Genomic DNA, 16931 nt, shown 5'->3' on the forward strand with positions numbered 1-16931 from the left:
TTATCTTCTCTGAAACGCATAAAAACATCTGGACAAAGTAATTAATCCTGAAACTGAACAAACCATCTAAAATATCCAAACCGTCTCTAAAATCAAGTAATTAATTCTAAAACTGAACAAAGTAGAAAGTCTCAAATAACTTTAATTATTCTACATCTGAAATATTCCATTCATAAAGAGTACTGATTTATTTAAATGCAGCTCCTGGATAATCACAATATCCAAAAAGACGGATAAATTTGCCATCTTTAAGCTGAATTTACATCAGTTCAATTAGAGAATGATACTAAGTGAATGCGAAAATTACCGTGGAACTGATTGCTTTCTCAAGACCTTTGAGTTTGAGGTAAGAAAGACATCTACTTTGCCCAAAGACAAGCATAAGATATGTGCGTATATATAGGTGATGTCTTTCAGATTAAAGCAGAAAAGGTGACCCTGGTTCAATTGAAATGATATTTTGGAATGTTGAAGGAGATTCCGTGAATGCACCAGATTTTGACATCTCATCAAGTATTGTGCAGAATTTAATTGAATTGACTCAATTGAAAAAAAAAAAGTGTGATTTATTTAGGGTGTTTGTGATTATGTGTGATGGAGTGAAAATGAAGAATTACAAGTATGAATGAAAAAGATTAGTTCTCTTGATACAACAAGTGAGAGAGAAAGATGAATGGAGGTGATTGCCAGATAAATTACAGGTTCATGTTGAAAGGTAAGAGAAGGAAGATGAAGATAAATTATATTATAAGGAGAAAGATGGGATTTACCTGTTGCTACCGGTTAACAAATGAAGAATTCTATTAAAAGAGAAGAGGGGTAAAAGTTGGGTATATTGATAGTTAAATTAGAGTTTGGAGTATTTTGAGAAGCATCTCAATAGTTTAGAGTATTCTTATTAATTATCCCTATTTTTTCCCCTAAAATTGCTTCAAAACTTCAATTTAAGTGATTTATTTTCTTTGTTTTTGAACTCTTCCTCCATTTGTCTACATAGTTATACCTTTCAAAGTATAAATTGGCTAAGGCACAAACGGAATAAGTTCAAAAATAGACGAAATAGGACACCTTAAATTGAAGTTTTGAACTAATTTTAGGACAAAATGCAACTTGGGAGTAATTTTAGCAAAAAAATTCAAAAGGGAGTAATTTTAAAAGTGTGAATTTCAAATGGGAGTAAAATCTAATTAACTCGATATAGTATATGAATAATGTTTGTATTATAATTAAGGGTATTGCTCTTTCACATACGTCATTTACTCTTTTACATACGTCATTTACACTTTTACCCTTGTCATTTTTTCAACTCCTCCCCCAATTCATTTTTTTCTTCCCTCTTCCCTCATCTCACTTCGTTCAGCGTATGCATTTTGTTTTATAGTTTGTAGTTTCCGCAACCCGAATAACAGAATTGATAAATGATACACTTCCGTTGAATCCACCAGTGTTATGTTCATTTGGTCAACTAATGTTGTTAAGGCGATTGGCAATCAGTTATGGGTTTCGGAGGAGGATAATCGAATTACACATCCTTCTTTTCTCTGCACCAAGTATGCTTTAATGTTCTGATACAATTTCTAACAGCATATGGCTTTTTCGATGGCTAAGCCAAGTCATATGGAAAGTTAATGATTGATAATACTACCTAATCGATAACAATTGAAAACCAAGTTACTAATTGACAAACCCTAATTTTATAACAAAGTAATTGATAAACAGTTATTAATACGAGTATTGCTAAACATAAAAACTATTTCACTGTTTTAATAACTTGAAGAATTATAATTCATTATTAAAGTTTTTAGAACAATTGAGATCAATTTTAGGGAAAAAACCGAAAAAGTAATATATGAACCCTAATTTGTCAAGATTTCGGAAAAGGGTAACATATGAAAAGTTAATGAAAAAGTGTATGTGAAAGAGTAAAGTCCGTATGTGAAAAAGCAATACCGATAATTAATACACCATATAATTAGTTACATTGTGTATTTTGAGTATCACCTACTTATATTAGATTAATCTTATTAAATAAATTTAATCTACTTATATTAGGATAACTTTATTAAAATATTAAGAAATCTAATTTTATTAGGATAATTTAATTAAATTTATTTCGAAATCTACTCTTGTTTGGAATTGAAATCTAATTTTATTAGGATAATTTAATTAAATTTATTTCGAAATCTACTCTTGTTTGGAATTCTAAAAAATTTGGACTCTCTAATATCGCTCGAAAAGTTTCTGCTTTATATATATGTATTGATTTGTAGCGGGGAACATTCATTCAATGCGCAAAATAACTATATTTTTCCTCCTACTCATTAAACCGAAGCTAAATTAAGAACCATAATCCGAGATTTGACATATTTGAATACTTATCTAAAAACAAAGTATCGTAAATATAAAATCTGTGTGTGTGTTTTTTTTTTTTGACAGATTGCAAGTCTTACATTACAGTAATATGGCTCTCAGAGCCATACTCAAATACTACAATGTAAAACCGAATTAGAAACAACACAAAGTAATAATTCCTTAATAAAAAAAACAACAACTAGGGAGCGATTTTCATAGGCTATCTGAAACTTGATGATAGTGAACAATGGTCTGGTCACGAGCATTTTCACCCAAATCAGCAGCTTAACAAACATTTCTCTCAGGAGATTGAATCAGTTGAGATGTCGTGAGGCAAGAACGAGGTGCACTTACGCCACAAGAGCGTAGAAATTTAAAGTGGAAAGTAAACCACGAAGGCCTACTTCCGGTGGAGATGACTCTCCTACACCACGTAGAACGATCACTACAGTCATCGGACCAAAAACCAAATATAAAGAGTAAGCTGAGAAGTTAGGAAGAGGGAAGTTTCACATCAAGCCCAGCGTCAAATTCATCCAGCTACCGACATTGACGGAAGAAGAACAAGACATCCTCTCACCCAAACCCACTTGGAACCAAAGTTGGCCGTAACCAACACAAGCCCAAGAGCACTGCTTCGCTATCCCAACAAAATTATTTATTCGACAAATACAACATATACTCCTATAAGAGGAGATTTTTAGGAAAAACAAACTAGCTAGAAAAAGGAATTGAAACAACATAAAGCAAGGGAAAGAGACCACCACCTCTAATCCAACCATCTACACCGAAACAACCCATCATACACTTGCTCATAAATTTCCAGCTCCCAAAAAAACACATACCCAGTAAAGTGACGATAAAAGACCGATTAGAGAAAATTCGTTCGAAAACCCTTGATCAAACGAAGGACCAGACAACAAGAAAGACATAAACAGGAGCCGCCAAAAGGACATCCCCAGACGATCTGCGACACCGAAAACAACCAAACAACGCACATGCAAGCACCAAAACGGGAGACAGGCCAACTCCAAAACCCGATAGAACAAATAGACAACGATCCGAAAGGCGGGGGAAGGGGCGAGGGAGAGGGGAACGCCAAATCGGACAATCAGACCCATAAAACAACAACGGACAACAACACGGTCCGACCACAAAACCAAGGGAGGTGGGGAAATGGGGGGATCACCTCCCTGACAGCCGAGCAAACCCAAAACAACAACAACGGACTTCAACAGTCCAACTGCGAAGCCTAGGGTGATGGGGGAAAGGGATCACCACCCTAATTGCATGCACGGAAAAGGTGATCCAGAAAGACGATCGTCTCAAGGTGCCTGCACAGTGGATGGAGATTCACGAGGACGGGAACATTGAAGATTGAAAGGAAGGCAGGCTCACACCACAATTAAACATAAAACAAGATAATGGATCATTGAATCAAGAAGAAAAATCAGAAAATTCTAGATTAAGATCGATTAAAACACAAAATTGGGTAAGAATGGTTAGAGTGGGATTTGAGAAAAAGGGGTCACCGGAGATGGACCACATGACGGGCCAATCGCCGGCGACCCGAGCAAGTGTACTCAGGGATCAGTGAGAGGAAGGGGAAGATGGTGGTGTCAGTTTTTAATTTTTTGGGGAGTTTTTTGTAGAGAGAAAGAGGAGAATTTTGTTGAGAGAGATTTTTTGTATGAAACTTTAAAAATCTGTGTATTGAAGTGTGCAGAGCTGCATACCATCACACTAAATTAGGACTTTGGGCTATTCTCTTTTTTAACTAACCTATGTCAAACACGGTCCTATAAAAGAGTTGTTGAGTCGGGATTGTGCAATGATGCTAGGCCTAGTTTACTACTTAAACTTGGGCAAAAAATGTGGTTTCTCGTCCGATGGGCCGACAATAAGCCCACATTATCCACGTAAACACGGTTCTTAAAAAAACCCCCCAAATCTCATAATTATCAGTCTAAAAAAAAGTATCGTAAATATAAAATCTATGTGTGTTGAAGTGTGCAGTGTCTGCATACCATTACACTAAATTAGGACTTTGGGCTATTCCCCTTTTTTAACTAACCTATATCAAATACGATCCTATAAAAGCAGTGAGGATTCTCTCCATTTCCTAAAAGAAATGGATGGTCTATTTCCTATCAACGGTCAAAATTTCATCTCACGGCGATTTAATGGTTCATGTTTTCAATCGATAAATAAAGGAAAAATGCAAAAGAAAGAGAAGTGTAATATTATATTGTAAATTTGTAATATAAGAGGAAATGAAGAAGAAATTAAGAGAAAGAAATGGAGAGAATCTTTACTCCTATAAAAGGAAGTGTGCAGAGTCTTCATACCATCACACTAAATTAGGACTTTGGGCTATTATCCTTTTTAACTAACCTATGTCAAATACGGTCCTGTCTGTAAAAGAGTTGTTGAGTCGGGATTGTGCAATGATGCTAGGCCTAGTTAGCACTGAAAATTGGGCCAAAAACGTGGTTTCTCATCTGATGGGCCGACAGTAAGCCCACATCACCCAAGTAAACACAGTTCTTTTTGGCGCCTATTTTTGGCGCCAAAAAACCCCCCAAATCTCTTAATTACCAGTCTCACCCCTAATATTTCCTTCATTCATCCCTTCATTTCCACCCCTACTTCCTACAACAACTCCCTTCCTTGCGCCGTCAACAAACTCACCGTAACCAAAACCATCCAAAATCCGAAATGTCTGGTTGGGACGAAGGCGGCGTATATTACAGCGACCAAGCCCAGTTTCCCCCGGGTGCCGGTGGCCGAAACGACGGCGTCGGAAAGCATTCCGTCTTACTCAAGTTCAAAGAATTCATCCGCGGTTTTGAGACCGAAAAGAATGTTTATCCCTACCGTGAAAGTCTTGTACATAACCCGACTTCGCTTGTGGTGGATCTGGAGCACCTTGATGCATTCGATCCCGACTTACCTGAACTTCTCCGCTCTTCCCCCGCCGACTTCCTTCCTCTTGTACGCTTCTCGTTCCTACCCTTTTTATTTTAAATTTTTAATTTTTAATTATTGTGACGGAGTATTAGTGGAATTAGGTAAATCCGTTTGTTTTTCATTTTTAATTGGTGTGACGAACTGGTAATGGTATAAGGTAAACTCGAAAAAAAAAATTGAAAGTTCAATTTGGGTGGGGTCGGGTGGGAGGGGGTAACTATTAATGTACACCCGTCATCCCAATCATTTGTTTATCTTTGATTAAAGATTAAAAAGGTAAACAAATGATCGGGAGGGAGGAGTAATAAGGTAAACTCGTAAAAAAAATGAAAATTTTTAATTGTGACCGCCCTTGCTAGCGCCCTTAGTTCCGCCACTGTTTGTTATTGGGGGTTACCTATTAATGAAATAAGGTAAACTTGTAAAAAAAAATAGAAAATTTAAATTGTGACCGCACCTGCTAGCGTCCCTTAGCTCCGCCATTGTTTGTTATTGGGGGTTACTTATTAATGAAATAAGGTAAACTTGTAAAAAACATAGAAAATTCTAATTGTGACCGCACCTGCTAGCGTCCCTTGCTCCGCCATTGTTTGTTATTGGGGGTTACTTTATTAATGAAATAAGGTAAACTTGTAAAAAAAATAGAAAATTTAAATTGTGACCGCACCTGCTAGCGTCCCTTAGCTCCGCCATTGTTTGTTATTGGGGGTTACTTATTAATGAAATAAGGTAAACTTGTAAAAAAAAATAGAAAATTTAAATTGTGACCGCACCTGCTAGCGTCCCTTAGCTCCGCCATTGTTTGTTATTGGGGGTTACTTATTAATGAAATAAGGTAAACTTGTAAAAAACATAGAAAATTTTAATTGTGACCGCACCTGCTAGCGTCCCTTAGCTCCGCCATTGTTTGTTATTGGGGGTTAATTATTAATGAAATAAGGTAAACTCGTAAAAAAAAATAGAAAATTTAAATTGTGACCGCTCCTGCCAGCGCCCCTTAGTTCCGCTACTGTTTGTTATTGTTGTTTTTCTAATTAGGAGTGTTTTATTTTAGTTTGAGACGGCGGCTGCTGAGGTGTTGACTAGCTTTAAGTCAAAGGTGGCGGGGGAGACGGGTGAAATGGAGGAGCCTGTGGCTCAGGATGTTCAGATTTTACTGACTTCGAGGGAGGATTCACTGTCTATGCGATCACTAGGAGCTCAGTATATATCGAAACTGGTGAAGATATCTGGGATTACTATAGCAGCTTCTCGTACCAAGGCGAAGGCTACTTATGTTACTCTTCTTTGTAAGAATTGTCGTAATGTTAAGCTTGTTGCTTGTCGGCCTGGTCTTGGCGGTGCCATTATTCCTAGATCTTGTGATCATGTTGCACAGGTGGTTCTTTTTCTTCGGGTTTTGTTTAGTCAAAGGTAAACGGATGATGGGGTTGAAGGGACTAACATTGTTTATTTACTTGTTTATATAGCCTGGTGAAGAATCTTGCCCTATGGATCCTTGGCTTGTTGTTCCTGATAAGAGCAAGTATGTTGATCAGCAAACTCTCAAGCTTCAAGAGAATCCCGAGGTTTTCCCTACTCTTTTCGCCTGCTTTTAGTCGCTGTCTTATTATATGGTAATTTAGGAGTATAATGTTTTCATGTTGCTCATTTTAATGCGTGGAGCTGAATTTGTAATGTTAGGATGTTCCCACCGGAGAATTACCAAGAAACATGCTTCTTTCTATCGATAGGCATCTTGTTCAAACTATTGTTCCTGGTACCAGACTCACTATTATGGGCATTTACAGTATCTTTCAAGCTTCCAATTCGTCTACTTCGTATGTATTCATCTCCATAACGTAATTGTGTTTGTTTGGTTGCTCTTCTTTATTTGTCATATTCAATTGTTTGCTCCATATGCAGCCATAGAGGAGCTGTTGCTGTTAGACAACCTTATATAAGAGTTGTGGGAATCGAAGAAGCCAATGACAACAGCTCCCGGGGTCAAGCTGCTTTCACTGCAGACGAGGTTTGTTGTGCTGCAACTGACTTACCTTTTGTATTCTACTCTTGAATGTCGGTTCTGATTGCTTATTGATTGTGAGTTTTGACTTGGGAGATCCTTTGACATTTCATTATGTGTTTCTACCACAGATTGAGGAATTTAAAAAATTTGCTAGTCAAAATGATGTATATGAACGCATATGCTCCAAGATTGCTCCCTCTATATTTGGTCATGATGATGTGAAAAGGGCTGTTGCTTGCCTATTGTTTGGCGGATCACGAAAGGTAGCCTGCCATTTAACTTTGATATTTCAGCCTGGTTAAATTTTGTTTGCCATGACCGTGTCTGTTATTGCTGCAAATTGCAATGTATTTCATTCCACAACACTAATTCCCTTGATGGCATATCCGCTTTCCTGTGGTTGCAGACTTTACCTGATGGTGTCAGATTAAGAGGTGACATTAACGTCCTGCTTTTAGGCGACCCTTCTACTGCTAAATCGCAGGTAAAACCCTATTATTTCCTTGTATTATCCGTATGGGTGAGCTATAATATTCAGCAGAACTGATATGTTTCCATTTCCTGAATGAAGTTTTTGAAGTTCGTTGAGAAAACTGCTCCTGTTGCTGTGTACACTTCGGGTAAAGGTTCTTCAGCTGCTGGTCTTACAGCGTCAGTGATTAGAGATGGTAGCACAGTAAGTTTCACAAGTCAAAACATGTATCTTTGAATATGCTGTGCTGAAGTATTTGATTCAACATCTTCTGAAATACGACTCCAGATATGGACTAATTATTCTTATGTTGCAGCGTGAGTTTTATCTCGAAGGAGGTGCAATGGTACTGGCAGATGGTGGTGTTGTCTGCATTGATGAGTTTGACAAGATGAGAACTGAAGACAGGTTAGTCAAAGAGAGAATTTAATATAGATTTGATGATGATTTACTATATCGTTGCCTTTAAATGCTAAGCTATCAGTTGGGTGGTCCAGGGTTGCTATTCATGAAGCTATGGAACAACAAACAATCTCTATTGCTAAAGCAGGAATAACAACTGTTCTTAATTCGAGAACGTCTGTGCTTGCTGCTGCTAACCCTCCATCAGGGCGTTATGATGATCTGAAGGTTTGTACTTTCTGTACATTCCTGTTACTCGAGAGTTATTTGATTGATTATGTGCTTGTTACACAGTACTTTACATTAATGGAAAGCTTATAGTGTTCTTTTGCCTCAGACAGCACAGGATAACATTGACTTGCAGACAACTATCCTTTCAAGGTTTGACTTAATCTTCATCGTGAAGGACGTTAGGATGTACAGTCAAGACAAGGTAAATTGCACTATGGAGCTAGCATTTTTCCTTTTATGTATGAGACTTTTTTTTTATATGAGACAAGGTTTGACTTAAATCTTCATCGGGAAAGCTTATAATGTTCATTTTTATTTTATTCAGATAATTGCAAGCCATGTAATTAAGGTGCATGCATCAGCAAACGCAGTTACTGGGGACCCTAAAACTAAAAAGGAGGAAAATTGGTTAAAGAGGTATTCTTTGTGGAACTCTCTTGATATTCCCTAATGTCTGTCATACTTTTATCAGAGGCATTGATGCATGTGCTGTTTTGTATACAGATTTATACATTACTGTAGAACTGAATGCCACCCTCGGTTGTCGGATTCAGCTGCCAAGAAATTGCAGACAGAATATGTTAATATTCGACAGGTAGTAGAACATTGAGAAACATTTTTCTTACTTTATTACAGAGATATGATCATTCCTGTATTCATGGTTTATTACTTTAATTCCTGTAGAATATGAGACAGCAAGCAAATGAAACTGGCGAAGCAGCTGCTGTCCCAATTACAGTGAGGCAGCTAGAGGCTATAATTAGGCTGAGTGAATCCCTTGCCAAGATGGGATTGTAAGTGCTTGCTTTGATTGACTATTACATGCCTTATTGGGAGTTTAGATTTTGTAAATGTGTCTTTACATTTTTACAATAAGACTGTCCTTGTTTTTACAACTTGGCTCATTCAATATACTTGATATATCATTTGTGATCCCCATGGATGCGGGATAATCCGTCACTCTTTCTGACTGATTTAGATGACTTTGATATGAAAAGAGAGATCTTTGTGTAGAGTGGCATGGTAGCTGCCATTGGTTTAATGAGCTTACGTTGTTGTACAATTGGCGTTCTAGCTAGTGGTAATAATTTTGGGCTGATGATGGTATTCAGGTCACATATAGCAACAGAAAATCACGTACAAGAGGCTATACGGCTCTTCACTGTTGCGACAATGGATGCTGCGCGCTCTGGAATTAATCAGCTAATGAATCCAACTCCTGAAATGGCAAATGAGATAAAGGTTTGACACAGTTACTTGTCACTATTGATTTGATCAGGGTTTTACTGTTTTAGTTGCGTGATCATAACTCTAAGGTTTGTTTAATTTTGCTTGGCAATGAGCAGCAAGCGGAAGCGCATATCAAGAGAAGGATAGGAATAGGGAGCCACATATCAGAAAGACGGCTAATAGATGATCTGACCAGAATGGGGATGAATGAATCAATTGTAAGAAGAGCGCTTGTGGTAATGCACCTCAGAGATGAAGTCGAGTACAAAAGAGAAAGGCGTGTTATTGTTCGTAAAGCCTGATCTCTCTTTTCTGCAGGCAACTACTGCATCCACTGCACTCTACTAGTATTTGTATGAGTAGTAGTTGTATGTCGTCCTGTCCCCCAAATGGCGCTGGCGACTTGATTCTCAATAGTTTGTTTCTGAATCATGAAAATGTAGTCCGACTCCTGTGTTATTAATGCTTTGAATATTAACTATGAGTATAATGGTTTGCTTTATATTAGTAGTCAGAAGAGCTTTTTTAAGGTTCAAATGGCAACTTACAGGCTGCTACCTGATAGAAAATACGGAGTATAAGGCTACAACAGGCTACTTAATGGTTGACGGATAAGGTGAATAACTACCACACTAAACTGATTTGGTTAATTTGTCTAATTTATGAGCAAGCCAAATAAGGGCATGTGATATCGTGATGGTTAAGCTCTATAAAACTTGAGACAATTGGACGTATAAACTTGAATTCTCTTGTTCCCGTACGGAAAATAGTAAAACACGAATCTTAAAGAACTAAATTACAATCGGGTGTATAAACTTGAATTCTCTTGTCCCATACGAAAAATAATAAAACACAAATCTTAAAGAACTAAATTAAAATTATTTATTTTTCATAAAAACACTCATTATCATATTTTATGAATTTTTTTATTGATTATTTATTTATTACAGAGTATATGATATTATGATTATTACATCTGAACTGAAAAGTAAGAGGTACTCCATTTATCTTAGTCGATTGTTGTCATTTGCCTTTTGCACATTGGTCGATACTCCATTTCATTTCGTAAATATCTTTACTTACGTAAGTGTGAAAAATATATAAAAATTTGATACTGTTAACGTACTCATTAAAACCAATCAAACAAGACTACTCGTGACTATATTTTGTGTTATGCTTTGAAAATTACTTGTAAGGATTCTCTTCTTTTATGAATAGTATCCAAAAAACAAATGACACTCATTGACCAGGACATAGGGCTTACATTTAAGCTACTATTTTGCCTTAGTTCAAAAAAAATTCCTGAAACTCAATTGAACTGATATTGATTCGACCCAAACTGTAATCAGCTCTAAATAACATAAAATCGATTAAAATGGCTAATCTAAATAAACCCGATAGAAATCAAAACTAGATTCAATCCGATTTAAATGGAACTGATTAAACCGACCGAAATCTAGGTGAATGACTCGTTAGAGAAATGGTTGGAGGATGGAGTTGCAGCAAAATCTTGGGCATGAATACTCCTACTATAACTTCTTCAACAACAACATCATCATATGTCCGCTGCTGTTCAACTTCTTCATTATCATTATCTCCCCATTTTAATAATACGTCATCCCTCAGGTCTCTTTTTCTTTTTCAATTCAATTAAAACTGTTTGTTACAAATTCTCAAATAAGACCGTTATATATAACACGCCTATTATAACAACCTTATGCACCTCAATTATTGTTATCGACTTGTCGCTAAATGAATGAGGTGCATAAGTTATTGTAAAGTGGTCGTACGTTGTACCATGGCCACTGCTCCAATTTATATTTACATTTACTTAAAATTGCAGGTGTGCTGTTGTTGGTGCCGGCTTTGCTGGTTTGTCCGTCGCTTGGCATTTGCTCTTTGTACTCTCGCTTTCCCTTCCCTTTTCCTTTGTTTTACATTTTCGCGTTGTCTATCTAATCCCTCCGTCCCAGTCAGTCATTTGTTTACTACTCGTATTTTATTCTTTGTTAGAAATATTTTTATCAAATGTAAACAAATGATAGGGACTGTGGGTGTAATCTTTAAGATAATCTGAAATTAGGATTATTGGCAGTTTATATTCTTTGTGAAAAGTATTTTAATCAAACATGTTTGGGACGGCAGTGTACATCTTAAAATAATCTACAGTTGGGATTATAGTGGGCAATATTTCCGTTTTAATATGAATAGTTGGATGAATTCATGAATTATTCGCAATTGGATTTTTCTTGTCGAATTAGTATATGAAAGATAATTGTCTGTAACTGGCAGAACAGTCCCAAGGATCTGAAATTGCATGTTGATGTATTTGATGAATTGGGAATTGGTGGCGGTGCCTCGGGAGTCTCTGGGGGACTTATTCATCCTTATTCCCCTAAGGGTAGGTCTGGCCGAGAATTTTGTTAATTCTTATGCATATATTCTTACCGGGGATGCGTTCTTATTAGAAATGCAACATCTGAGTATATGACAGTGAAGCTTCTTTGGAGAGCTGAAGAATGTTGGATAGAGTGTCTTAATCTTCTCAAGGTTGCTGAAGATGCTGCTAAATCTCCCCACTTTGGACTCGATACTGATTCGTTCGTTGTTAGAAGAACGTTAGTCATTCAATCTCTCCCCCTCTATCTCTGCCCTTCCCTCTTTCTATTGTTCTTTTGCTGTTACTAGTACAACACTACAACGTACAACGATAACAATTGCCCTAGTCCCTAGTCGCCTTTATAATTTTGGATTGGCTAACATGAACCATCATAAGAACTGTTAGGGGAAGTTGCAAACAAATGGATTAGGTGGACACAAAAAGTTAGTCCTTCCCGTTGCCTGCCCTTGGGAATTTTCTTTACCTTCTCTTTCTCTTAAACTTAAAGGCTGAGATGAGGATTAGGTAGGGCTTGGGGCTTTCCGATGCATAAGAGGTTTTTATTTCGTGACAAGTTCCGTAAGCTTGTGTTCAAATTTCAGAAGGTATTTGTTTTTATTCAGGGGTATTCTGAGACCAGCTGTCAATGAGAAGAACTTAGATGTGATGAAAGAAGTAATATAGCTGATCCAAACTTGAATGGTAAATTGTCAGGATGTTGCATTTATATTTTAATGACGATATTGCTTCCGACAACAGAATGCTTTGAATTGTCTGTCAAGCTGTCGAATAAGAACAATTGACGGAGTTGCCGCAAGAGAGCTTGTACCAAATTTGTCTACACCTTTGGACACAGCCTTTTTTATGCCTGATGCTGTGAATGTAAATCCCCAAGTTTATCTTCAGGTATCAGAATCATGTGTCTAGCTTTATTTTTTGTTTGGTGAATATAATGTCATCCCTTGTGCATCAAGTTTTTTGTCGTGTTGATCAGGCACTCTACCTAGCTTGCGAAAATTTGGTCACTAGGATGGACTCAACAGGGTATCAGAGAAAAAGTATAAGTTTGCAAAAAGAGTCAGTGGCTTCGCTTCACGACCTCAAAGGTGGTATACTACCACCTGTGGTAGAGATTTTTGGAGTGCTCTCTCTGTTGCACTAATTTATTGCCGTGTGTTCATATAGGTGAATATGATGCTGTGATAGTTTGCCTTGGTGCTAAAGTTGACACGCTTCCTGAGCTGTCTGGAATGCTTCCTATCAGGACATGCAGGGGCATTGTTGCGCTCTTACAGCTGCATGATGTTTCGTGGTATTAACTTACTCCTCCTTTAAGCATTGCGGGACAATAGTGGATATGTTCTATAGACATGATTAGAACTAATACGTGATAAATAAGAATCGATCCTCATAATATATGGAAGCTGATCTCTTTGTTCTCAAAAAATCTACACTTATACAGAGGCTGTATATGAAGAGACCTGTGTTACCTGTCTTTGGCGTCCGACAGTTGTGCATGTCCAAGTGTCAGGCTAGGTTATACTACCTCCATCCCATTTATATAGTCCTCTTTGACGGACGGTTGAATTTAATAAAAAAAAGTGATGAAATAACATTATGTAATTAGCATTTGACTAAGTGGAAATAAGAAAAATATTATTGGGATGGTATGTTTCTGCATACTTGACTAGGGGCAATATGGAATGTACACTTTTCATTCTTTCTAGATTAAGAAAGGGGACAATAATTTAGAATTGACTATAATAGAATTGGGAACAAAATGATCGGGATGAAGGGAATATATTGTCATGTTTTGGTTTGAAACGATGTGTTAACGCCCATCCATGAAAGTTTGTATAACTAGTTTTTTTTTTTTACCAGTGGGTAGATTAGTTGGTCGAGGTGGCTGTTGTCATATGATAATTGAATGTAGATTCTGGATACTGATTTTGGTTTTGTCAAATAAAAACTAATTCGAAAAGGGTCCCGAAAATGTCTATTACCAGAACCATTGTATTTTCGGTGTAAGATATAATCATGCTAATAAAGTCATTTTATGCTGGATGTGCATAATCCTCAGAGCATTATAGTTCTGTGTATCGATAATGGTAGTTGAATCTCGAATATTGATTGGTACTTGGTCTGTTGTATGAGCATCTGTTCCATATTACTCTATTGTAGTAATAAATTTGAACTTTATCCTAATACAGTGAAGAATACCCGGGACATAGTCCGTCCATCCTATCAGATGCTTGGGTTGCGATTCAGAGCCCCCGGAGTTTGTGTCTAGGCTCAACATGGGAATGGGGATCAAGAAATTACTCTTCTTCTGTCTCTGTAGAGGAAGCCTCAGCAACACTGAGGGAACTTGTTCCTAAGGCGTCTACAGTTTATCCCGAAATAACAAAATGGAGTTTAACAGGTGCACGAGCAGGTGTGAGGGCAATGCCACCGCTCACTCCCCAGGGATCATTTCCTCTTTTGGGTTGCATTGATGATCTAGTTGGAGGATCTTCTCCTTCGAAGTTTTGGTTAATAGGAGGTCTTGGTTCTAGAGGACTACTCTACCATGGCTGGCTTGGAAAGTTAACTGCAGGTGCCGTACTGTCTGGTCAGGAAGATGTATTACCACCTGAACTGACTTCCTGGAGAAAGATGAAGAGAAAGTGAGTTTCGGAAATTTGATAGGTGTTTGGTAGGCAACACATTTGTTCGAATCTTATAGTCATCCTTTGTGGACTCTAGTGAAGGTGTACATGGCTAGTGTTAGTTTTCTGTGTTATAGAACAAGTTTTGATTAATTTGGTGTTTTGAGGCCATGAAGTGTGCGCTGACATTATTTTAGATTCAGTTAACAGGGGTTGCGTTTCAATTAGTCTCCCTTAAGATCGCCGTTGTATTTTGTCTGTGATCTAAAATGGTTATAACCATCTATAGACTAAGGTATGGATGATTCTTCTATTTTTTTTTTCTCAGAAAGATAATACACTTGAGTTGGAAGCAGTCAGACACTCCAAATACATGTCATTATATATATATATACTAGTATTGGTGCCCGGCTTCGCCCGGGCTACCTCTACTTACCATTAATTTTTTTTTATTAAATAAAATTACTTAAACTTGAATTTTTTATAACCTACTTATTATATTTTTGTATGTTAAATAATTAACATCTCTATACATCTAATCTAATAAACTATAAAGTTTAATAAAATTGCATGAATTTTATGATAATAATAATTAATACCATAAGTGTGCATGTTTATACTAATTAATTATTTTATTTTAAGGAAATTGACCATCTTCTAGTGTTCTATAAATATTTAGGAAAATTACCATGCATCTTTTAGTCTCCTTGAAATTAACCATTTTAATTAATTATTTTATTTTAAGGAAATTGACCATCTTAATTAATTATTTTATTTTAAGGAAATTGACCATATTTAGGAAAATTACCAAGCTTCTATATAATTTAATTTTAACCCAAACTATATAATATTTGCATTGAGATCCCTTAATCGGGTCCATCACACGGTGCTATTGATTTAAAACTATATAGTATAATTAATTTGTATAACTTTCTTTAATTACATTGAAGTCCATTGGTTTCTGGAATTAATATATAGTATTGATTGATATATAGGGTAAATTAAAATTTACTACCTTTTCTATAGATTTTTTCAAAAGTACTAGGTCTTTTGATCAAAATTTGCTAGCGAAATATATTTTTGGTATTTTTTTTTTCGGCCAATGTGGAGGCGGGAACTATTTATAAGGGAGCAGTATGAAGGAGAATTATTAGTTTTTTTTAGTATTATGGAGAATTATTGAAGGTGAATAGTAGGGAGATAAGGAGATAATACAATTAAACAATTAGAAAATTTATTTAATTTACATTGTAATACAATTAACTATATTAAATAATGACTAATTAACCCGAGGTGTTACATAAAATGTACTACCTATGTTACTCAGAATTGTCTACTCGTATCCGACAAAATAAGTATCGGATACGACTATTTTGTGGGAAATTTTCAATATTTTGGTCTAAAATAGGATCAAAGTATCGTATCCAACAAAATACGTATTGGATACGAAATATGACAACTAAGTGAGTATCGGAGTAACACTGTGCACTAGTGTATTTAACTTTATATCGAAAATCTGCCAATTTTGGGATATAAGAGAACCTGAGCTCTACCAAGCAACACCATTTCCACAACAGTAATTATTGTGTGAGACGATATCACCCTGTAAGACGATCCACGTATATAAATATTATTGTTTTTATTAATAACAATAAATGAGTGTTTTTTTTTAATAAAAAATGATCCGTCATAAAAGATATACTCCCTCTGTCCCGGTCATTTCTTGTCCTTTTCCATATTCGGGTGTCTCAGTGAGTTGTTGTCCTTTCTATTTTAAAAATGAACTTGATGAACAAATTGATCATTCACACTCAATTTGTTCCACTTGTCATTTAGTAATTGATCATTTTCTCTTGCCTTGGTCTTTGGCCAAAACTAAAGGACAACAATTGACCGGGACGGAGGGAGTAATTATTATTGAGTGTTTTCCATGAATAATGTTAGCATAGAAAATATTTCCCTATGTATGGCTATTTCAAAAATATTTGCCATCATATAGTCTCATTTAGGGTTGGGTAATCCACACCAAAAACTTGGTACAACACACACCAAAAAAAATTACAATAAATCAAAATAAACATAATCACCCTTAATCCAAAATAAACTAAACTAAACAACAAAATTGACCTCTACACAACTACAATTTACAATACTTCAGGTATTATGGTGAACCATACTGTTGGTTTATTTACAAGCATATTAATCGATCAGTATGTGCAAAGATCGTACTTCCGAGTT

General features: G+C 36.3%; 2 protein-coding genes across 3 annotated transcripts; both read left to right on the forward strand.

Moving 5' to 3' along the window:
- The first annotated feature begins 4971 nt into the window (after positions 1-4971).
- On the forward strand, positions 4972-10167 carry LOC141606125 (DNA replication licensing factor MCM5). The gene is made up of 16 exons (XM_074425143.1): positions 4972-5346; positions 6377-6700; positions 6792-6890; positions 7006-7142; positions 7228-7333; positions 7459-7593; positions 7737-7814; positions 7902-8006; positions 8119-8210; positions 8300-8432; positions 8542-8637; positions 8761-8852; positions 8940-9030; positions 9120-9229; positions 9548-9677; positions 9782-10167. The coding sequence occupies exons 1-16, from the start codon at positions 5071-5073 to the stop codon at positions 9965-9967; spliced, it is 2190 nt and encodes a 729-aa protein (XP_074281244.1). The 5' UTR covers positions 4972-5070; the 3' UTR covers positions 9968-10167.
- Positions 10168-11069: 902 nt separating this feature from the next.
- LOC141606119 (uncharacterized) lies at positions 11070-14942 on the forward strand. Of its 2 annotated transcripts, none has more exons than XM_074425135.1 (9): positions 11070-11291; positions 11509-11566; positions 11958-12066; positions 12160-12283; positions 12669-12720; positions 12805-12951; positions 13040-13151; positions 13231-13357; positions 14256-14942. In XM_074425135.1, exons 1-9 carry the CDS (start codon positions 11146-11148, stop codon positions 14713-14715), a joined length of 1335 nt encoding a protein of 444 aa, XP_074281236.1. In that variant the 5' UTR covers positions 11070-11145; the 3' UTR covers positions 14716-14942. The 2 variants fall into 2 exon arrangements, with proteins under 2 accessions (XP_074281236.1, XP_074281237.1); XM_074425136.1 differs by having other exon boundaries at positions 11132-11291; positions 11963-12066.
- The last annotated feature ends 1989 nt before the right edge of the window (positions 14943-16931 follow it).

Source organism: Silene latifolia, chromosome 10 (assembly GCF_048544455.1).
Source record: "Silene latifolia isolate original U9 population chromosome 10, ASM4854445v1, whole genome shotgun sequence".
In the NCBI taxonomy this organism is placed as follows: Eukaryota; Viridiplantae; Streptophyta; class Magnoliopsida; order Caryophyllales; family Caryophyllaceae; genus Silene; species Silene latifolia.